Genomic DNA, 22,373 nt, shown 5'->3' with positions numbered 1-22,373 from the left:
GCCCCTGGCGAAAGCAACCTCTAATTTTCGTGTAATACTTTCGCAACCCCAGCGCTCGCGTATTAGCGAGCACATCGAGAGTATCTCCAAGAAAATCGACTTTGTCACTGCACGCATAGTGTACGGCAATTTAGTTCCTGCCATCATCGATGGACTGTGAGTTCTGCTTGAGCAGTCCTGTTTTATGACAGCAGCGGTCAAGTCGCTAAGTAAACAGTCGTCTGTTTCCGCAGATCAGCTGCACTACGAGTACTTGGTCGTACGCAGAACATCGACACGTAAAACAGAGTTATACCCTTCTATTAGACCGAGCTCACTAAAAACTCCAAACAACAAAATGGATCTGGTAATACGGAGCCGTGATCGATTAGCTTCGAACCTGGTGACCATTCATAGCGCTCTTACGCCAGTAATAGCCGTACTTGTGCAGAATTTTTGCAAACCTGGGGTCCTTCTCGTAGACACTTTTCGGTACTCCTTTAAACAAGTACTCTTTGAGACGATTGTAGTCCCATTTTCCTTTTTTCCAGATCCAAAACTTAAGCTTTTGAGGCATACGCAAATTCCCCGTTGCCCTACCCAGCTTATCGAACACCCTTGTTTGAATCCCTCTCTCCTCTTCAGTGGCAGTGTCATCTTCGGTCGTCGTCGTGGTTCTCAAAAATCTCTGGTTTGGGTCTATGGCGAGCTTGTTGTTTCTGCACCCTGCGGTCTCCATTGCCTCGCCGATTGCCAGAAAGGAAACGATAAACATCACGAAAACGAAGAAGCTCTTCATGCTGCTTCTTGACTTTAAAGTGCAGTTTGTATGCCCGGAGCGAAAAGCGAAGTGAGCTCCACCACAGGTATTTGTTCTTATTAAACTTGTAGCCTTGCGTTGGTGCGTAGGTAATTCTTGATTTCACGTTGTTTCATGCAAACTAAACTGTTGACGGCGTTCGAATCAAAACGTATACCGGTACTGATCACCAGCCCCAAAAGGATTAACCCTTTTAAAACTCGGAGAAGATTATGAAACTTAATTTACCTGCTAGAATTAATTGTAAACGTTGTTATTTTTATTTGACGTGAAAGGCCACTGAAACTCCCATTTCAAAAGACGGAATATTTTTTCATTTGGCAACAATGGGTCAAACGCACAGCGCTCCTCCGAACGAGGCCGTGCAGTTCCGTCAGATGGTCTGAAACTCTACACTTCAATGCTAATTTACGTATCATCTGAGAGTGCTGTCGCTGTTCTCCAGGTACTAGCAACGTATCGTGGAGACGTCGATAAACTTCGATCCGTTTTCCAGTCTCACCTGCGCGGGTTTCAGATTTCGCGTGCCACGTACTTGGATATCATCATGCAGGAACAGACACATCTGGAGACGTTGACCGATTCATTAGAAAGAGAAGAAAAATTAAATGAGCTGCAGGACGAGAAGATGGAGTTCTTCTCGGCATTGGAGCAGGGCAGGTTGGCACTAGGAGATACACTTCTGCATATTGCTGTAAGACTCGGGCATACAGATATCCTCGACTTTATACTGCTCAACGACTACCATAATTCATTCAAGACATTAGTCAGGCCCGATACTGCAGCTAGCACACTGAGCATTCTGGCTTCGGGCCACTATACTGCTACAACTCAAGTTGCGGCTCCCCCGCTGCCAACAAACACTCCCAACTTGAAAGGTGATCTCCCACGAGATGTTACAGGAGACAATTGCTCGCTGCAGCTGTTGCTTGCAATAGTCGACGACGTCCACGAGGTGTTTGGGTCGACTTATCGTGAAGAAGCGAAAGTTCACCGCTTAGTGCGATCTCTGCGTCGAATCTGGCCGTCGTGGATGTTCGAAGGCCAGCAAGAAGTCGCTGCATTAGTTCGAGTGTTGTACGATGTGCGGACGTCCGATCCAGCGTTTGGTGGCCTTGTACGCGTGGCGATGGCCGTTGCAGAGCGCTTTCGAGTGGCTGTATCACAGAGTGGAATTCGACTAGCGCTAACTCTATTAGCAGAATGTGACGCTGATCTTCATCAAGCACGACAAAAGCTGGTGAAAGGATGGAGCATGGAGCGAAAGTCTGAGGACCTCACAGCTATTTTCCAGCGGTGGTTTCCGCTATACAAACCCAATGGAAGACGAAAGGACGACGAAGAGGAAGAAGCGCGTGCTGTGTTCTTCGATACTGCGATGGCGACTTGGCTGCAGATTGCACAAGACTTACGACTCTTTAGTGGGGAAAATGGCAATTCAAACTCAAGCGTGGAGCATATTGAACTCCCAGATGCAGCAGCTCTCAAGAGATACGATTCACAGATATGGCAGAGACGAGTTTGCCCCTCACCTGCGTCTATAGGTGAAATTTGTGTGCACATTACGTCGCTCGAAGGATATCTACGACTACCACACCTCAGTGTGTAAACGAAGTGCTCAACTCCAACACATGAAACTACTGTCACCTGTCTGGGATTTAAAGTCCTGTCGAGATATGCCCTCTGTGGCCAAAGATGATAGAGGAGACTTTGAACAAATTTCATCCTCTGGCAAATAAGAAAACGATTCGTCGAAGTATTTTTTTTTTAATTCAGAGTTTCAGGTAGCGTGTGCTGAAGCAAGTGAAGCCAAGTCGAGCTATGAGTCGTCATGGCCACAGGTCGACCAGCCTGTTACCCCGTCAGCCTTTTAGAAGCTCAGTACGTCAGCGCGTATGCAGTAGTGTGCCAACGCAGGTGATGTTCGATCGAGAGGAAGACTGGAACTGCGGATTGGTGCAAGAAGAAAGCGACAACAGTGCTTCCCAACAACTCGCGGGGAACGACAACGAAAGTGTTCATGAGCTAGATGGACAAAAATCTATGCAGACCATTGGAGAAATTGAGACTCGAATTGTGAACAAGCATCCGACAAGACACGCAGGCGACTTCACCGACTTCGTGGACTCCGACTCTTCCGACTCAGACAACTCTTCTCTCGACGACAGCGACAGTAGTGAACCCTACGAGTACTGGACGAAGCGAATGTCTTACACCCACAGCCCGTTCTCCAACTGTAGCGGCTTTTCGTTTGAAGACTCAGACGACGATCAAGTTTCAACCAGCAGCATTGACAGCCTTAAGGACGAGAAAATTGTTCCGGTATCGACCATTCCACCAAAGTCACCCAAAACGAAGATCTCCCGTTGCTCTGATCTTGGTCCCAGTGTGAAGTGTGGCTGGACGGCGGTGATTCAAGAGACAGCGACATTCCAAGGACCAACCTCGATTTAACTTCTCATCTCGTGCGCCAGCTAGAAGTCGTGGCTCAAACTCTGTGACTTAGTGGCAAATTTGTACTGCGAGATTCTCTACACTCTTGTGAACCTGAAGAGCGTGTCGATCGTCACAAAAACACTCCTCAAGACAGACAAGAGAGCTACTTTGAGTTTCTTATATCTCACACCGCGTTTGTTACATTGATTATCTAGAGCTGTAGGCACAGGTGTCCTGAGGATCCGAAATCTTTCGGATGGTATCCGTAATAGCGAAGAAAAAAGCGTGATGCTTAATGTCCAAGTTGTCCAGTATTGTGGATTCATCAATAGCCGCCAGCGCTAGCTGGTCCGTCGCCTCGATGAAAGTCATCGCGTCCAGTTCATCATAACTGAGTCTCGTCATCTCCACGAGTTTCCGGATACGAAAGTCACGAGGAAGTTTCCCTACTGTCACACCTTCCGGAGATTTCACAGTATCTCCATCCACGACCTCCGCGTTGAGCTCCGGGTCCGACGTCATACTTCGACGATTCCAGTTAGCTGAGCCTACAGACAAATACACGTCGTCGATGATCACAACTTTAGTATGAATGATCAGATCGAGGTCGCCCTTCACAGTGTACATCTTGAACTTGTTGGGGTATTTCTCTCGGATCGGCGAAACCATCTCGTACAGATACTTCATGTATCCTCCCTTTGAGATCGGATTGGTTTCTGGGTTAGCGATGACAACCAGACGCTGAATCTTGGGCATCACCTCCATGATAGCGTCTAGAAGCTCCGGCACATAGATAAAATACTGGTCTTCGATGTAGATGAAGTTCTTCGCATTCTTAATCGCCTTGATACGTGCGTGAAAGAGGGAGTTCTCGCCACGTGGAGCAAATTCCTTGTAGTGTTTGTACTTGCAGCTGAATGTTCTAGTGATCTGGATGCTCTGATTGCCGGGACTTCCAGTATTGCTCGCATAGCTGATCCGTGGGATATCTTCGTATGGTGGGTTCTCGAAGCCGAGGAGATCATCAACCAGGCCCTGACTGGGTAAGTAATCCGAGTTCCATCGAGCCACGAAGTTGTTGGCCACATCCCTCGCTGCCGGTCCGTGGATCCGGATATGGCCATCAATCCAACCTTTTCGTTTAAAAGTGATGCCGCTTGCGTCGCGAAGTGCAGAATTGTTGTGGTAAATGGTGTCCCAACGCTCCTTTGCGAGATCTAGGCCTCCTACGTAGGCAACGGGCTGGTAGTCGATGTCTGACGAGCTGTTCGATGTAATAACCAGAGTTTTCTGATGGTAAGCTGACGCAATCGTGGGAACGCGATCATCAAACAGAAAGACTGCTTTGGCACCATTGATCGGAGACGGCGGAATTTTGTTGATGAGATCGCGAGCCTTGGTAGCGAATATTTTGTAGCCGATGTTCGACCAGTTGAGGATATTGACATTGGTTCCTCGCTTCACCATATCCGTAAATACTTTACCAACTCCTGTCTTGTCGCCAGTAACGTCGACGTCTGGTTTCAATGGAACGAGCGCGGTCACAAACGCCGAAAGCATGACTCGATCTCCTTTCTTCGTCGCACTCAGATCGTCGTAAACGGAGTCGTAGAATTCTTTCGTCACAGTGAAGGATGTCACTGCGTTGCCCGTCGTGTAAGCTTCCAGGTCAGTCCGCGGTATGCCACCCCGCGAGTCGGTGATCTCTTGCTCAGTGAGAAACCAGTCTGTAGCTTTAAGAAGAGGTTGTCGTACTTTAATATTGGTGCCGTTGGAGAGATCTACATCACTGGCTTCGGAAGCTGAGGGATCATTGTTGGCGAATAAAGCTGAAAACGAAACGGCAGACACGGGTGACGCCAATGTAAGGAGTAAGACAAGCGCCAGTACAAGCATTTTTGAATCCGTACTGCTCTTCGTAGGCCCAAACTTCGGATAAATGAATGAGTGGGGGCAGAATGCTCTTAATAAGAATACGGAAGGACGTAAAGTAATCAAAGCTGATCCGGGCTTCCTTTTGGACAATACTGTACTGTCCATGGACACTAGCTGTACGTAATAAATTTAGTGGTTATAGTAACTTATCAATGGCTGCTCACTGCTTTTAGGCACTGCATTTAAAAAAATCGGAGCCTCTATTAGGATCGATGTCTGGGCCTTCGAAGTATTAATAGATTCACGTAGCGCTTGTACGTAAAATACATTCTTTAAGAATGAAAATGACTCTTCCATTATTGGGACTAACTCTTGCATGTACCGTAATGCTTAAGCACCTCTGGCAAATCACGTTCAATCTATGTGACTCACACTGTGTCCGAAATCGGTGAATTGAAAATATCATCTGGTAGACCAGTTAATTTGAAAAATATCACCTAATATTTTCTTCTCATACAAAATGATATTATCAAAAATCAACTTAATATTAGTTAGCACGATATTAAGGCCGTGTTCGAAACCAGCTGTAATTGTTATTAAAGAGCTGGAATGTCTCAACCAGCTTTATTCCGCTAAGAAACACAAAAAATGACATCCAGCAGCAAACGACTGGTTTCAAAATTCAGCTCTGGGTTGGATTTTGATTCGTCCTCCCTTGCGCCTTCAAATCCAGCCTTTTTCTGATGGAACACGATCACTTATCTTTATCTTTATTTTACTTAACAAAACGACTGTTCTACAGCTCTAGCTTATTTTCAAACAAGATGGATTTGCCCCTGCAAACCGAACACGGCCTAAATTTTTCACTGATTACGTAATCGGTATTGTTCCACCAATCATATGTCGTTAAAACTCGACTAGCTGAAGTATTACTAATCAACAGTGAGGAATTGGAGTCCAATACAATTGTGAGAGTGACAACAAGGTTGGTGTGGTGTGTTGGCACTGCCGAGCGCATTAATCAAGCGTCACAGGCTGCAGGTTTATGATCCGCACGATCTGGACGAGGCTATCGGCAGATAACAAGAACAAATATCTTGACTTCACTCTATCGACTTCAAACAACTGCAGCCGTTTGCAGTTTTCCATCTCGATCGGCTTTGTCTGTGTCACAGTGAAATTCTCGAGCACATACTCGTCAGTTTTAAAGCCTGTCATCACTACTGCTGCCTTAGAGCTTGCCTGAAAGAGCTCCCTCGGTTCACAGAGGGTAAGATGGCAAGAAACGTATTTAAGTGGGAAATATCATTAAATCATAATATTTTTCTAATGTTTGAGTTAAAATTAAAAAATAATGGTAATTTTGAAAGACAATTATTAGTAATATTTGAATTCGAAAATAGTACTAGTACTTTGAAAATATCATTTGATATTTGGATACTGTACCATCAGTGAGACCAATATGGACTCGATCTTAATTTTGGGAACCTTGTCGAGGACTCTTCCCGATCTTAGTTAATTTCGAGAGCCGATAAATCTGAAATGAGGGCTTCTTTAGGGAGCTTTTCAAAGCCGAGAGCTGTTAGATGCAACTCCGGCAGTCACGATTGATGTTCCAGCATCCGTGTAAAACGCCATTGAAAACACTGCTTCCACCACCAAGAGAGAGACGATAGGGCATGGCAGCGTCCTTGGGAAACGGCTTTGGCTTCTCTCTGGACTCGCTCGTAGCTTGAGGAGTCCAGCAGCCGTACGAGTTCGCAAGGCTGAATTTCTTCAGCAGCTAGTCGATGTGAGATCGTTGACTGTACCCAATGCGATTGTGCACATCATCCAGCGTAATCTCAATGCCAAGTAGGTATCGGACTTCACCCATACTTGTCAGTGTAAACTTCGACTCGAGTTGTGCAGCGACTTGAGAGCTCAGCGCAGCTGGGCCCATCAAAAGTAGGTCGTCAACGTAGACTGTTAGCAACATAGCAATGTCGACGTCCTTGTACATCACGTAAAGTCCGTAGTCACTGTCGAGTCTTGTGAGTCTTAAGGTTATGAGGAGCTCATGCAGCGTCTTGTTCCACACTGCCGGGGCCTGTTTCAGCCCGTACAACGACTTGGTAAGCTGGCAAATCAGTGCACCACCTGATGTCCCTTCTTCAGATCATGCCGGAATCTCCATGAAGATCAGCTCTTCAAGTAAGCCATAAAGAAAAGCCGTCTTGACGTCGTACTGCCTGATGTTCCATCCGCGTTTTCGAGCGTACAGAATAGCGGCTCGTATAGTCTCGAAGCGAATGACAGGAGCGTAGGTCTCAAGATAATCAATTCCAAAGTGTTGCTTAAAGCCGTGAATCACTAATCTCGCCTTGAATCTCTTGATTCGTCCTTCGGCGTCTCGTTTCAGCGTGTAAACCCACTTATTGGTGATCACCGTCTGCTGCTTTGCTTTGGTTCGCGCAACGATCTTCCACGTTCCGTGCTGACGTAGCGGCGTCATCTCTTCCTGCTGGCAGCTTGCCACCCAGGCCACTACTGGCTCTTCTTTGCTTGTTTGTACGTGTTCGGAACTGGAATGTCTTATTTCGTATTGATGACTGATCCCACAATGTACTCCCTCAGATGTGCTGGCGGCTTCCTTGCGCGGCGAGAAGCCGTGTCACGGCTCTGCATGACATCAGGCACCACCTTCGGAGGCTCGTAGTCGTCACCGGACGTCTCTGCATCCGACCGCAGTCGACGCTTGCGCTTGTCCTTGGACTTGACAGCGCAGCTTGGCTTCACTTGGTCTGTTGACACGGACGACGGCTGTACGTCCTTTTCTGGCTCTTCCACTTGCTCATAACCGGCTACTAGATCAGGTTCACTGCTTACTAGTACAGGCTGGGGCAAGACGGTCGATCTTGGTGGATCACCGGCTTCGGGAAAGAGCCGATTGGTAAGTGAGCTAACAATTGGCACGACTGGTATCTCGACAGGTAATTTCACATTGCCATGCTTGTAGGTATTCAATAGGAGCTGATGAACATAGGATTGAGAAGCAGTGAAGCGCTCATGACAGAACACATTGCCACTCCGTTTCTGCAGCACACTGCCGGTTCGCAGGTCCAGCAGTTTGAATCCTTTCGTATCCGTCGAGCATTCAATTAGTAGTGCCAGCTTGGCTCGTGGCTCGAGCTTATCACGCGTGGCTGTCCTTTCTGTTGGTACGTGGGCGTGTACCAGACATCCCCACGTTCGTAGGTAACGGCAACCACTAGATATCACCGAACTTTACGTTTCGGCACACCAACTGCGTGAAACCACAGCAAAATTAAAAAAACACATAGCTTATCTGGTATACACAGCACATTGCAGATTCACACATAGGAATGTCGACCAACACACGAAAAGTGGGTCCCACCACAGAAAGACATAAAAGATGTGGCATTGGCTGGCTCTACATGTACAGAGTCTGACAGTGCCAAAACAAATTCAGCAAATAGTGACTTGTCATTCATTAAAGGCTTCTCCCGGTCACGGGTCGGAGATATGCCTAAGAAGCTTGAGTGGAGAGAGCTGGCCGTCTCGTTGGCCGAGGAGGAAGGGCATGAACTACTGGACTCGGGAAAGGCTACTCGTGTTACCAAGGCTAACATGACATCATGCACTATCTGCGCGGACCCGACCAAGCATACAATGAAGTATCAATTACTGCGGTGTAAGTCAAAAGCATGCCAAATAGCAGGCTCCGGCGTGAGTTGTGGATGGAGAGGAAATTTTTTGAAGTGCACGGTGACGCGAATGATGGATTTGTATGAGATTGGCACTCATTTTTCGGTGGCGAGGTCACCCCGCGAAGCAGGACTGACGCGACAGCAAAAGCTCTTTTGCCAGGAGCTCGTATCATACCGATTGAAACCGGTTCGTATTCGGAACGCTCTTAGAAAAAAGTATGGGCTGGAGGGAGAGAGGTTACCACGTCTTCGCGCGATTCAGAACTTTGTCAACTACTATTCCAAAACGCAGCTTGGCTACAACGACGAGCACGAAGATATTACGACTGCGGTGCGAGATCTGGCTTACAAAACCTCGAAAGGTGACTCAGCTCCAATCACGTTTACTTATAGTAAAACAACTGATGGCGACCTCATCGTTGGTGACGGCTCGAATGAGGAACCATTTATTGTGGGGCTGACTACCAGAAATTTGTTACGACTCATGGACCGTGACCCAGGAACTTTTATATTCCACATCGATGCTACTTTCAAGTTCTCCCAGGTCGGCTATCCTGTGCTCGTAATGGGAATTTCGGATCACGCGCGAAAGTTTCACCTGGTGGCGTTCTGTATAATCTCGCATCGAGTGGAGAGTGTGTACGCAATGGCGCTGCTCGCGTTCCGGTCGATTTACGCAGAGGTCATTGGAAAGCAAGTTCGACTGAAGTTTGTTATGGGAGACGCGGAGGATGAACAACTAAACGCTCTGGAGCAGGTATTTCGATTCGACTCAGATTTTGTGTTTCTAATGTGTTTTTTTCACGTCATGAAGAAGGTGCAGGAGAAAACCAGGCATCTTCCTGATACTGTAGTGTGGCAAATAATGTATTAGCGCAGATTTACGATATGCACTTTTCGGCTACGCTTGGCGAACTGGCTCTAGTGACGCAGTTTTACCTTGGGCAATGGAGTTCTCGAAGTGATATTGCCCCATTCGCTGCTTATTTCACGAAGCAGTGGCTAAGCACGCGGTATTCGAAATGGCAGTGTTGTTATCTGGAGCCTGGATATGCAACTACCAACAATCCTGTGGAGCAATTCAATAGAATCATTAAGCGCGACTACACCTTGAGAGCGCGTCTGAAAATGGGCATGTTGATTAAAGTGCTCTCTGAGTGCTGTACGAACGAGTCGCAGGAAGCACGGCTCTTTCATCTGAATCCTGAACCAACAACATCACTTCTACGTCGAGCCAAGCAACTGGGAAGTGACAAATTGCTGCAAGTTAATCCACAGCCTACCGGGTGTCCGAACTCTAACCTAATTCGAGTAGTCTCGCAACCGGCACCCCGGTTCTACATTCCATCCAAGAAGAGAACGGAAGAGTATCTAGCTGTAACAGCTCAGATGGGATGGAATTACGCGCGTATGGAATATATGGGGCAACCCATGCAGGGTTGGCTTGTTGATGTGTCGTCGGGATGGTGCCAGTGCAAGTATTGGAGAAAGTTTGGCTCTTGCATTCACTTACTTCATGCCCGACTGGCATCTCACCGCGTAAACAGCCAGGGAAGGAAAATTTTAGTGAACAGAAACATCGTGCGGAAGAATAAATCGACGTATGCTGAATCCGGTAACACTCCAGCAGGCCGACCACTACTCAACAGAGGTCCGCTCATGTTGGAGTAGTGTTCTGGAGTACCCCTCACCTTGAATACTGATGTTGGTGGTCAATGGAATGTGTCATTTAGGTGGTTAGCTGTATTCCGACATTATCGGACTGCGGGTTTTCCAACTACATAACAATAGAAGCCGCTTGGCGTTGACGTTTAGACATCTTTCTTATTTGTAGGGTATTCTTTTGTTTCGTTCGTCTAGCATGCATCATGTTGCTCCGGAAACAAGTCATGGCTGAGCTTTAACAGACTTTTTTTATGGGCATCATCCTTCGATAGTTGTTTTCTCCTCGCTCTCTGTCTTTTCCGCAGCTCTTCAGCTTCACGCATACGTCTGGCGTACTCATTATACATGCGCTTCAGTAGTAAGCTATGTGGAGCACCACAAAGCTGGATCTCAGTATCATGCAGGCTCATTTGTATCAACTCAAAGGTGTCCTTAGGATCTTCATCATCGCTGTCTGAAGAAACCCCGTCGCGTGGCGTCTGCCAAAATGACTTACGAGCTTCCTTTCCAGCTTGACTCCGTAGAAACTTCTCATCACGTGTTTGACGCTCGGTGTTAGTCATGTCGATTCGAGCCAATGCGTATTGGCGAGCTTTGGTGCTTCCTCGCATCCTGCAGAATATCCAAAAGGGTCCGTCCATCGTCACCGCAAATTCGATTATGTCGCTATACAAAACAAAAGACAAAAATATTTGTTCAGTACTTTATTTTAATTTACGGTAAGTTTTTTACGTTTACGGTAAGTTTTTACATTTACTGTGCGCAGTACCGTCTACGGTACATATAGTCTAGTTACGGTACTTGTAGTAGTACAGTAAATAGTTGTGTGGTACAGTGAATGATTATAAAGTACAGTAGTTTCAATATTCGTACCGTGAGCGTGCCCCTCACGCTCAATACGTCGGTTTGCGTCGCATGAAGTACGTGTTAATCTTGCTTAAGACTTGCGCAATACGTCCTTACTGCGCGAATCAACTATCTCTCAGCCCTTGACACCCTCATCCGCAATACTGAATAAAACGAATATTGTAATACACCATTTGTGTTACTAGGTTATCCTACAACTAACCTCACTGCGGATTTTAGTCGAACTCGTTCTATCAACCCGCAATCTTGTCTCGACAGTTTGCGGTCTTGCAGGCGTGTGGAAACCAGGTATCGCCGTAATCCACCGTAACTTCGTCACCAGCATTAATTTCCTTAGTAACTTTGACCATGACGTGAACTTCACGATTGTGGCGCATCTCGACAAACTCCGTGTTGGGTTCGCAGCTGTGATTGATGAACCGTGCAACCGTCCCCCATTCCTCAGCATCAATATATAGCTTGTTCTTGACCCGGCCGCGAGCTCTGGCTTGTAGCGCCACAACGTATTCGTGCTGGTTCGCGTCAGTGTTGTAGTCGTGGTTCGTCAAAATGCCCGTGTAGGGGGCGACTGTAGACCCAACGTGAAGCGTGTCTACCGCTCGTACGCCAATTCCAATATCCGAAGCAAACAGCTCCACATCGTGCGACTCATTCACGCCGTTAGAACAGCGACCACGAAAAGTGCAGTTGTCCGAACCACAAAAAAGAGTTGTTGTAGCGTTAAGGCACGTGTCCGGGTAGCAATCATCAATGCATCCACATATCTCACTTGGCCAGTCATCTGCAAGCTCGAAACCTTCTGGATTGTTCAAGCGTAGCGATCGAGTCACAGACGCCGGGAAGGGAATTGAGAGAGAAGGGAAATTCGGTGCCTCATCTTCTTGTTTGTCCTCGTCTTCGTCAGCCGAAATTTCCGCTCCAGCAATTTCAGGTTCAGCAGCGCGTCTCGGTTCATCAGAATGCTGGGCCAACTCGGTAACATCAGCGGTGGGGGCTGGCAACTTCGACTCTTCCTCCTGCAGCGCGCGAAACCTTTCGATGCCTTCCCGAACGCCCGGTAGCTGCAGATACGCTTGAATAAAAACAGTCTTCATTGTTTTCCCATGGTAGATCCTCTTCGAGTCCTTTACCGGCGCACGACGGGCTTGGCGAGACTTCTTACGCGACAACGTTGGTGCCCATGGGCTTGCCTTCATGCGTTTGTGTGCTTTGGCACGACCACCGTAGCTGCGAACGCTCGCTTCAGCAGCAGACGTTGCCTCAATCTTCGTAAGCGGGCTACCTGCCGAGGAATCATCACTGCTTCCTGCGAGGTCGATCAAGCTCTCGTTATGCTGTTGCTCCTTAGCGCCGATCTGCCTGCTGCCTGCTGCTTCTTGCAGATGGTCGTCGCTGTCGCTAGAGCACAAGTCGATTGCGTCGTCAGCGTTCATCTTTCAAAATGAACACCGGTACAGCACGCCACACAATTATGTGTACACACGATTTAAGCGAATAGCAAAAACAGGTAAGTCACTAGTCAAAACACGGTTGATACAACAAGAGCAAGTCTTCAAGACTCACTTGCTTCGGCCTTTCTGACGGGAGACTCTCTTGTTCCGGCCTTTCTGATGGGAGACTGCCATAAACTGGGTTACCTTGCCGGTTTTTAACGCATCTAAAAAACACACAAAAAATCTGTGTGTTATTCAGGCCAGGTTCGGTATTCTTCACATTTTCTCGTAGGTAACGCAGCGTAGGCTTCTTTTTGTATAGCGCCTCAAATGGCGACATGCCGTCCAGCGCAACTGTCGGCAGCTTGTTTACAGTGTCAACAACGTGGAGGAGAGCCTCTCCCCACAGCAACTTAGTCTGGTGCGTAGCATGTAGTACAGCTCGTAGTCGTGGCAGTACGAACCCCTTTGCTCGTTCAACGACACTGTTCTCCTCAGGAGAGTATGCGTTTATGTACTGTGTCTCAATTCCTTCCTTTTCGCAAAACGTCTGAATATCCTGGCTCTGGAACTCGCCTCCTTGGTCGGAGTGAAGCGTCACCACCTTGTTCCCATCGCGCAAGAACTGTGTGTTCAGACGTAGGATGAGCTTCTTTATCTTGTCAGCGACCTCGTTTTTTCTCTTGAGTAGGTAGCACCATTTGAAACGCGTTGCTTCATCAATCACTAGCATAAACATTGTTTCGCCAGTAACCGTCTCTTGGTTAATTGAGCATAAATCCACTGAGAGCTTTTCTAGAGGATTACGTCGTCGTTCAGGGTTACGCTTGTAAGACATGCGTTTGAATTTAGCTGACAAGCAAGGTACATAGTCGTAACTTTAGATTCACGTTTACGCCGAAATCGACTTTCTTCGCAGCCATTTCATGATTCATCTGCATGTTAACATGTCCTAGACGTTTGTGCAGTAGACCCATAGCTTCTTACGAGCCTCCACAGCTCCACGGCAGCAACTAGACGTAACGATCGCTTCGTACGAAGTCGGTACAGCTTGTCATAACGATCGAAGCGCAGCTTCATCGTGCTCTTTGTCAGCCAGACGACACGCTGGTCGTCGCTGAGCGACACTGCAAATCCGCAGGCTTGCATGTATCTGAGACTTATCAGGTTGACATGAGCGTTAGGAGAATAGTGAACTTCGTCAAGGCGGCGAGGCTCCCACTGGCGTTCAGAGTCTCCGTCTGTCCTAGGGCCATGCTCAGCTCTTCAGAGCTACCGTGTTGAATGTAAGAAAAGCATGACAGATCTCCACAAAGGCTCACTTGTGAGCCGCTGTCAAGCAGCCACTCCGTCTCATCTGTCGCAACGTCGTGAAGCCTATCTTCCTCTTGATTGGTTAGAACCATTGCCACCAAACCTCCACGTGAACCGGTTGGAGATGGTGGCGGCGAATGTTGCTGGTTAGATGTCGATTGGTCCTCAACACGACGCGCGTTCTCTGGAGCCGGGCGCTTTGTCTCCAACTCTTCTTGTAGCTGCGCAGCAGCTCGTTCATCCAGCACTTCGCGTATTTCATCGAACGTGTACCCTGCCGCAGGAGGGACACTCGTCTCAGGACGTACAAATACTCCGCCAGCAAATGATTGCATGCGTGCTTCTTCTTGTTCACTGTTGCCATCGGCTTGTTGAGAAGTGTTTTTGCACAGTCCATCATCTCTCCAATGCCCTTTTTCACCGCAGGCAGAGCACCGGGAATTTTTCTTTCTATTAGCTATGGACTCAGCCTTAGCACTCGCGGTAGACGACACACTTGATACAGATCGGCTACGGTTTCCACCGTACCTGCCACCTCGCTGGTATGGCTTCTTGCTCCTGCTCCTTCCGCCACGCTGGACGAAATTGGCTTGCTGTGGCCTTCCGCTGGATAGGTCGCGACTTCCACGTGGCGAATTCTGATGCTGCTCGCGGGCATGCGCAGTCATCTCTGCATTCACCAACTCTGCACGCGAATCATAGATGGTGAAGTCCGTGGCTTGAATTCCACGACGCGTGACGTCGTCCGTAATCTTCGGAGACACTCTCATAGCATTGGTCAACATCAACCGCGCTACGCGATGATCTGGAATAGGGTCATTGTTTTCAGCAAGGATGCGCTGCATCCGTTGGATTAATATACTGCTCCATTGTTTCGTCTGACTGTAACTTGCGTGTACAGGTCGGCTCACACTATGTCTGTGTTCACTCCAGGGCCACGGCCAAAATCACAGTAGATATGGTCCCAAAGCAGCCACGGGGTCCGCCTTGAGCACAATGTCCTCGTAGCGTAGTAGTACTTCATCAGAAATGGAAGCCACTAGCAATCCTTGGGCCTTACGGGCACGAACGTCGTAGCAGTTCTTCTGAGCACGAGACATTCTATCGTCGTAGCGTTCGTTTCCTTGAACGAGTTGCTCCAGTCGTGACATGGCTAGCCCGGCCATGACACGCATTCTCCACGCAGGATACTCTGACGGCTGGGAGAGCTTATTCCCAACGTCGAACTTCGTAACTGACTCAATCTTGGGCATTGCTGACGCCTGATCGTCCTTCTCGCTGGCAAGGTCGACGTCACTCGCAGGTGTATGAGTTGAATATGCGGCCGAGGCTTAGCCGTAAATCTGTGCGCGCGGCGGCACAAAAGTAGTCTGTTGCCGTCCCCAATAGATCTGTGGTCCAGGCAGCCGAAGTCTTTCTGAGGTCTGAACTGGGTCGTTGGCTGTCGAGCGTTGGACAGGTAACGAGGTAGCCAATGGCGTGCCAGGACTGCTGTTCGCTCTCAGCACGGCGGCTGCAAGCTGAGATTGTGACGCGGGCAAGCTAGCCAATCCGTGACCTTGCGTTGGCTGGCGCTCAAGTTCAACTTGAGTTTCTGCCAATCGGTCAGTAGAACTGGCCTCCGTCACTGCAGGTGTCCCAGTAGGGTTTGGGCTCATAACCTGAGACGAGGCGTTGTCAGTGGACTTGTCAGCAGAGGAATCCATGACGCCTCGACCCTGTTACAATGCTGCTTGTTGCAGCAAGGGAAATACTACTGGACACCGGTGTGCAAGGCGCAGCCTTACAGGGACTTGAGGATGGCTTGGCGAGCTCGAGGTAAGTTCGGGAGTGAGCTGTCAAGCCCAGTGCGCTCCGTTCGAGTGCCTTCGCCGCTCCTCTCAACCCGTGCGAGTAATATAAGGTCGTTACCTAACTGTGCTGCAGCTTTGCTAACGGACGAGCAGCGGCAGCGGCAGCGGCATCGTCTCGGCAACGGCAACGGCAGCGTCCGTTGCGGAACCAACTCGTACAGCAACGGTAGCATCCCATGCTTTCACTGCAGCGCCGCTGCAGGATGAGATGGCGTGGCTTCTTGTCCAGGCTTCACTGGCAGCGTTACTGGCAGCAAGACGCGATGTCTTGCTCAGGCTGAGCTTGGCGGCGTTACTGGCGACAGTCACGCGGTGTCCCATCCGGGCTTCGCTGGCCACGTTACCGGCATGGGGCACTCATGAGTCTGAAGTGATGACGGCGCGTCGGACTCCACGCCTTGGTTGCATCCAGGCGAGAGCATGGCGCAGCGCACCTGCTTCTTCTCGTACACAGTACGGTTCGACGACGGCGGGTCGGATCTCGAGCCTTAGGAACCAGTAGGCAGGATGCAGGAGCGATGTGGAGCACAGCTCGCTTCCTGCTCCATACAGTAGAAGATCACGGTCACCGAGAGCATAGTGCTGCGCACTTGCAGCTCACGTACGGCAGTACGTCACACGCGATACAGTCGCCCTCTAAACATATCAGGCTCACCGGCAAAACGCCAACCGCCACAGAGGCGTGACTCGACCGCTCACTGTAAAGGCGGCCGCTAGACGCTTCTTTTGCTTCTTGAACCTTATCTTTTGGTGTTTCGACAATATAGGGATAGCTCAAGATTTGATTGAGAATTACAGGGGATATATTACTCGTGTCTGCGCGGTCGAACTTTGGTTTGATTGGTTTTGACCAATCAAGCTACAGCCGCAAATTAATGCAAAACGCGGCATGATGCCGCGTTATTGCTTAAAGCTAGTTTACGCAACGTGGAAACGAAACAAAAAACCAAAATTATCTACAGGACTGCACCCCGTTTTCGCGCCGTTGGACCTTTGATAAGCTTCCGGATGTGATGATGCTAAAAGCTGAGTTATTTGCAAATTCTATATGATCCACCCCCGCGAAAACGGGGTGCCGGAAAACGCATGCACTATGCATCGTTTTTGTGATTTATCTTAAATAAACTAAAGGGTCTCACAAATACTACTGTAGTAGATTTGTATGGGCAACTAAGGGGTTAAGTACCATTTGTTTACTCATATTATACGGAATATGTTTTACTATTATAATATAATAGAGCATATATGACATGTACAGTGTCAGTACTGATACTTCGTAGTAGTAGTTTCGCAAAACAAAAAGTAGTAGAGCCACAGAAGTAGCACTTGTATTATAGTAGCACCAGTGTTTATTAAGTAGTACTAACATTTATTGTATCATTTTGAACACATCTCAAGGAGTACTGTTAGAGCAGCAGGTTTTTTTTTCTTACTCGTCTACCTAGAGCTGTAAGTGCAAGTGTCCTGTGGATCCGAAATCTTTCGGACCGTATCCGTAATAGCGAAGAAGTAAGCGTGCTCCTGAATATCCAAGTTTTCCAGTATCGTCGATTCATCAGCAGCCGCTAGCGCTAATTGGCTTGCCGCCTCGATAAACGTCATCGCATCAAGTTCATCGTAGCTCAATCCCGTCATTTCCACAAATTTTCGAATGCGATAGTCACGAGGTAGTTTCCCTACAGTGACGCCTTCAGGAGATTTCACGGTCTCCTCGTCAACAACCTCCGCGTTAAGCTCTGGGTCCGACGTCATACTTCGACGGTTCCAGTTTGCCGAGCCAACGGACAAATACACGTCGTCAATGATCACGACTTTACTGTGCAGCATGAGGTTGCGGTCTGCCTTGGTCGTGTAGATCTTGAACTTGTTGGGAAACTTCTCTCGGATTGGTGAAACCATCTCGTACAGGTATTTAATATATCCTGCGTTTGAGAACGGGCTTGTTTGAGGATTGGCAAAAACAATCAAGCGCTGGATCTTGGGCATGACTTCCATGATAGCGTCCATAAGTTCCGGTACATAAATAAAATACTGGTCTTCGATAAAGATGAAGTTCTTCGCGTTCTTGATGGCCTTGATACGTGCGTGGAAGAGCGAATTCTCTCCCCGAGGAGCAAATTCCTTGTAGTGTTTGTAGGTGCAGCTGAATGTTCTCGTGATCTGGACACTCTGTTTGCCGAAGTTGCCAGTGGTGTTGCTACTGGCGTACTTCATCTGTGGGATGTGTTCGTATGACGGGTTCTCGAAGTCCATCACGTCGTCCTCAATACTTTGGCTAGGCAGGTAGTCGGAGTTCCACCGTGGAATAAAGTTGTTCGCCACATCTTTCGCTGCAGGCCCGTGGATGCGAATGTGGCCGTCAATCCACCCTTGGACCTTAAACGTAATTCCGCTTGCATCGCGAATAGCCGAGTTATTGTGGTCGATAGTATCCCACCGGTCGGTTGCTAGATCCAATCCACCCACGTAAGCCACTGGCTGCTCCTCACTACCTGAGGCGTTGTCGGACAAGATAACCATAGTTTTCTGGTGGTAAGACGACACCATAGTCGGGAGGCGGTCGTCGAACAGAAGAACTGCTTTGGCCCCATTTATTGGAGATACTGGAATGGCGTTGATAGCATCGCGAGCCTTTAGATTGAAGGATCTATACTTCAGATTCTGCCAGTTGAGGATGTTGATATTACCTCCGCGCTTCACAACATCCGTGAACACTTTGCCAACTCCTGTCGTAGCGCCTGTAGGGTCGATATCCGGCTTTAATGGGATCAGGGCTGTAGCGTACGCCGAAAGTAGTACTCGATCTCCTTCCTTCGTCTTTGTCAGGTCCTCGTAAACCGAGTCGTAGAAATCTTTCGTCACTGTGAAGGATGTCACCGCGTTGCCTGTCGTGTAGGCCGCTAAATCACTGCGTGGGATGCCGCCTCGCGAATCGGAGATTTCCTTTTCGGTGAGGAACCAGTCTGTTGCTTTAAGGAGAGGCTGCCGGACTTTGATGTCCGTTCCATCGGATAAATCCGCTTCGGTTGCCGGGGTATCATCGTTGCCGAACACCGAAAATGCCGATGAAGTCGTAGATGCCGCTATCACGTAAATGAAGAAGAGTACAAGCATGTGGCGTGTGCGCTTCCAGATATCAATAGCTGGTCAAGGCAATGCGGCGAATTTTTGATTTTGATCGACTCGGAGCTCAATTATTAAATTCAGATGTTATTAGAAGTAAAGTACGTAGCCACCGGCTCTTTCCGAGGCACTCGTTATTTTGCCCGACGAGGTAACATAGCATCGCCTTTTATACGTGTACAGATAGTATAGTACGGTTAAATTGGAGTAACTAGCGCATTTGCACTCGTCTGCGGATATATAGCCGCGAGCCCGCCTCTCTCTTCGCTGCGCTCGGGGGGGGTGCCGCTGCGCGGCCTGCCCCACCCCGGCCTCTAAGTCCTCGACTCGGCAAGGCGCTGTGTCTGGGATTAGAAATTAATATTAATTCCGAGCGAGTGTTGCCAAGACCGTCGGCTAAGTCCACTTTATGCATGTTGGGGAGTATAATTGTATAGTCGGTCAGCCAGTCTGGCAAAATACTCACTTCCTTCTTCAAAAGGATTAAAGTAAGGCACTCGTTATTTTGCCCGACTGAGGTAACATAGCATCGCCTTTTATACGTGTACAGATAGTATAGTACGGTTAAATTGGAGTAACTAGCGCGTTACTCGTCTGCGGATATATAGCCGCGAGCCCGCCTCTCTCTTCGCTTTCTGCGCTGCGCTCGGGGGGGGTGCCGCTGCGCGGCCTGCCCCACCCGGTTCGACTCGGCAAGGCGCTGTGTCTGGGATTAGAAATTAATTCCAAGCGAGTGTTGCCAAGACCGTCGGTTGGGGAGTATAATTGTATAATAGCCAGTCGGGCAAAATACTCACTTCCTATTAATAAAAGTAAACCGCAGGCAAAGGATCTGGTTCTGGTCAGTGGATGGGAAATTGGGAAAACAGGGGAGACGATAATCACCGAGCTCCCAAACATATTCAAAGATCGACCCCATATGGTTTTTGCGATTGGACAGTACCAGTGCAGAACCAGCCCCATTATAACATGATGCGCAATTATAACAACATCAGAAGCTGATGTTATTTAATAATCTAACTGGCGAAAACAACGTCAAATTAAAGTGCAAAATTTCCGAATTTATTAGCAAAAACTAAATATTTCTACGCGTCTTAGGTTACTTTATTAGCAATAACTAAATATTTCTACGCGTCTTAGGTTACTGTAGCTCTACAGCATTCAGTAAAGTAAATATAAAAATCACGGCAATTTTTCCTGCGTAGTGAGCTTTGTTCTCAAACTCGAGTGAAGGTTAAAATTGTTTTCAAGAATTAGCGAGTGGCAGAAGCAGATGGATACCGGTATTTTCGGTCCGTTAAAACTACTGGGCGGTTGCCGCAGAGCGCTACACGCAGACGTCGCATGCAAGAAGACTAAAAATGTACCCTCCCTCCATCCCTTTGCTGGGTTTCCAGTCGGTACTATGCTCATTCAACCTGCCTTCATGCCATGAAATCATGGTAAGCAAATGAACCACCTTTGACCCCTGAATGTATGTTTATTTGAAAGTTTCATTGTCACATGGTCGAGATTTACTCCTACGTTACTAAGTTACTTACAAAAAAGGCTGGTTCCTGCTTAGTATCCATTGGGTACTAAGCAGGAACCACATGTACTACTGTATCCATTCTGTATGCTGTTCATTGCCGTCAAAATCAGCGCCAAAGCAACTTGTTGAGCAAGTAGAAAGCGCTCTTTAATAATCTTAGGCAACCCATTATTTATTAATAAAAGATTCACTCTAAACTGGTGTCGTGCCTATTCTTACGCAGCCGGTGCAGATTCACAAAAAAAAACTGAATTTTCTTCTTCACCCCACATCAGAAAACAGCATTTGAACTCGTAGCTCTCATTTTGTCTTGGGAGTCAGCCGAACGCGAATGTCCGACACAGAAGTTCCCACTGAGTCGGCTGCTACTTCAGCAGCGCAAGATGATGAACCGGAAACGTTTGAGCGCAGAACCAAGAGCACCACCTTTTTCCATGGTATCAACCTCCGAACACAGCCGGTTCTAACCAAGCGAGGCAGGAAAACTGGCAAAATTGTATCGCGGGTTTTCGTCATCTTAGAAGGTACCCATGGAGGTTAAAAGATCCGGTTGTTCTCGTTGAAGACTAACATTGAAGCAACCTGATACTCAGGATACCTCTTTTACTTTCAGCATCCAGCCGCCACGGCACCGTGTGGGGTCCTCGCACTGCAAAATGCTGAATATTTTGTGCATTCCTATGCATCATCAGCATTGCTAGGGAACTTTTGCATTGAGCTTCGATCTCCTTTGCGAGCATGGGGTACGTCGAACAGGTTTTGGTTGTTTAGTACCTATTACTGATAACGTTACGTTTCAATTGCTCTTCTTCATTACTAAAACTCTGATGCAGGTACTTTAATCCTCCATTTCCATGGGTACACGCCAATGGCAGTCCATGAAATCAAGCAGATGATGAACGCTGCAGGAGCACATCCCCGTCGTAACCAGTTTGACAAGAATGGTATTGAGATTGAAAATAGTCGTCGCAGTACCAAACAACGGAGGCCTTCGCGGTTGATCACACTGTCAGGCATTTCTAGTTTTATTCCACAATGGGCTCGTCGGAATGGAAGCAAGCGCATCAGTATCCACGATCGCGGCGAAGAAGACAGTGTGGTGATGCTGGAAACCGAGACAGAGTTTGATCCTGACGAAGATGCAAACACCGCCACTAGTGCTGATAGTAACACTGTTGTCTGTCGCGTCATAAAGGGAACACGAACAAGTCTTCTCAAAGTGAACTTACGGAGCACAAGCACAGCAAATGAGTCAACAGATTGTAGTAGAAGCCTTAAGCGTCCCACCAGTCCTCAGGTTCTTCAGCTCTATCAAAACACCCGACTATCGTTTACACAACGGGGACAGCCACGTCGACACCTCAGTTTAGACGAACAAGAAGAACTCGTTGCTGAGCAAGACATCAGTCCAGAGCATTGCCACGAACTGTGTGTAAACGGCTTTGTGGAGAATGCTGGTCGGAGCCTCTTTCACTTTATCTGGCCTTGGGAAGGACTCCAGCAGCTTCGCCCTACCCGTGGTGGACAGAGCGACGCGGCACTACGTTTGTCGGTAGTGGTGCCAAGCGCGAGCCAGATGGCTCCAGGTCCACGTATTCGCTTCGTATCTGCTTTTGAGCCACCCCGACAATTCGATCCCGCCACCATGGCCATGATGCGACAATGGGCTTCACCACAGCAGCAGCAACATCAAAGACTGGCGATTTGTGCGGCCGAAGTCCAGTACTGTTGGGGCTGTAAGTACTGCAGTATCCGCTGAGCGTTCTG

General features: G+C 48.2%; 5 protein-coding genes across 5 annotated transcripts; 2 read left to right on the top strand and 3 right to left on the bottom strand.

The window, feature by feature from the left end:
- Positions 1-367: 367 nt before the first annotated feature.
- Positions 368-778, bottom strand: PITG_00619 (secreted RxLR effector peptide protein, putative; the record flags this gene model as incomplete). The annotated part of the gene is made up of 1 exon (XM_002909152.1): positions 368-778. The coding sequence occupies one exon, from the start codon at positions 776-778 to the stop codon at positions 368-370; it is 411 nt and encodes a 136-aa protein (XP_002909198.1).
- Positions 779-1,125: 347 nt separating this feature from the next.
- Positions 1,126-2,408, top strand: PITG_00618 (uncharacterized protein; the record flags this gene model as incomplete). The annotated part of the gene is made up of 3 exons (XM_002909151.1): positions 1,126-1,179; positions 1,245-2,220; positions 2,281-2,408. 3 exons carry the CDS (start codon positions 1,126-1,128, stop codon positions 2,406-2,408), a joined length of 1,158 nt encoding a protein of 385 aa, XP_002909197.1.
- A 1,034-nt stretch (positions 2,409-3,442) lies between these two features.
- Positions 3,443-5,131, bottom strand: PITG_00617 (phospholipase D, Pi-sPLD-like-5; the record flags this gene model as incomplete). Its single annotated transcript, XM_002909150.1, has 1 exon — positions 3,443-5,131. One exon carries the CDS (start codon positions 5,129-5,131, stop codon positions 3,443-3,445), a length of 1,689 nt encoding a protein of 562 aa, XP_002909196.1.
- A 12,258-nt stretch (positions 5,132-17,389) lies between these two features.
- On the bottom strand, positions 17,390-19,066 carry PITG_00616 (phospholipase D, Pi-sPLD-like-2; the record flags this gene model as incomplete). The annotated part of the gene is made up of 1 exon (XM_002909149.1): positions 17,390-19,066. One exon carries the CDS (start codon positions 19,064-19,066, stop codon positions 17,390-17,392), a length of 1,677 nt encoding a protein of 558 aa, XP_002909195.1.
- Positions 19,067-20,937: 1,871 nt separating this feature from the next.
- On the top strand, positions 20,938-22,365 carry PITG_00615 (uncharacterized protein; the record flags this gene model as incomplete). Its single annotated transcript, XM_002909148.1, has 3 exons — positions 20,938-21,130; positions 21,200-21,349; positions 21,440-22,365. 3 exons carry the CDS (start codon positions 20,938-20,940, stop codon positions 22,363-22,365), a joined length of 1,269 nt encoding a protein of 422 aa, XP_002909194.1.
- Between the last annotated feature and the right edge of the window lie 8 nt (positions 22,366-22,373).

The sequence above is a fragment of the Phytophthora infestans genome, genomic scaffold, assembly GCF_000142945.1.
Source record: "Phytophthora infestans T30-4 supercont1.1 genomic scaffold, whole genome shotgun sequence".
Lineage (NCBI taxonomy): Eukaryota > Oomycota > Peronosporomycetes > Peronosporales > Peronosporaceae > Phytophthora > Phytophthora infestans.
This window is presented reverse-complemented; position numbering and strand designations above follow the sequence as displayed.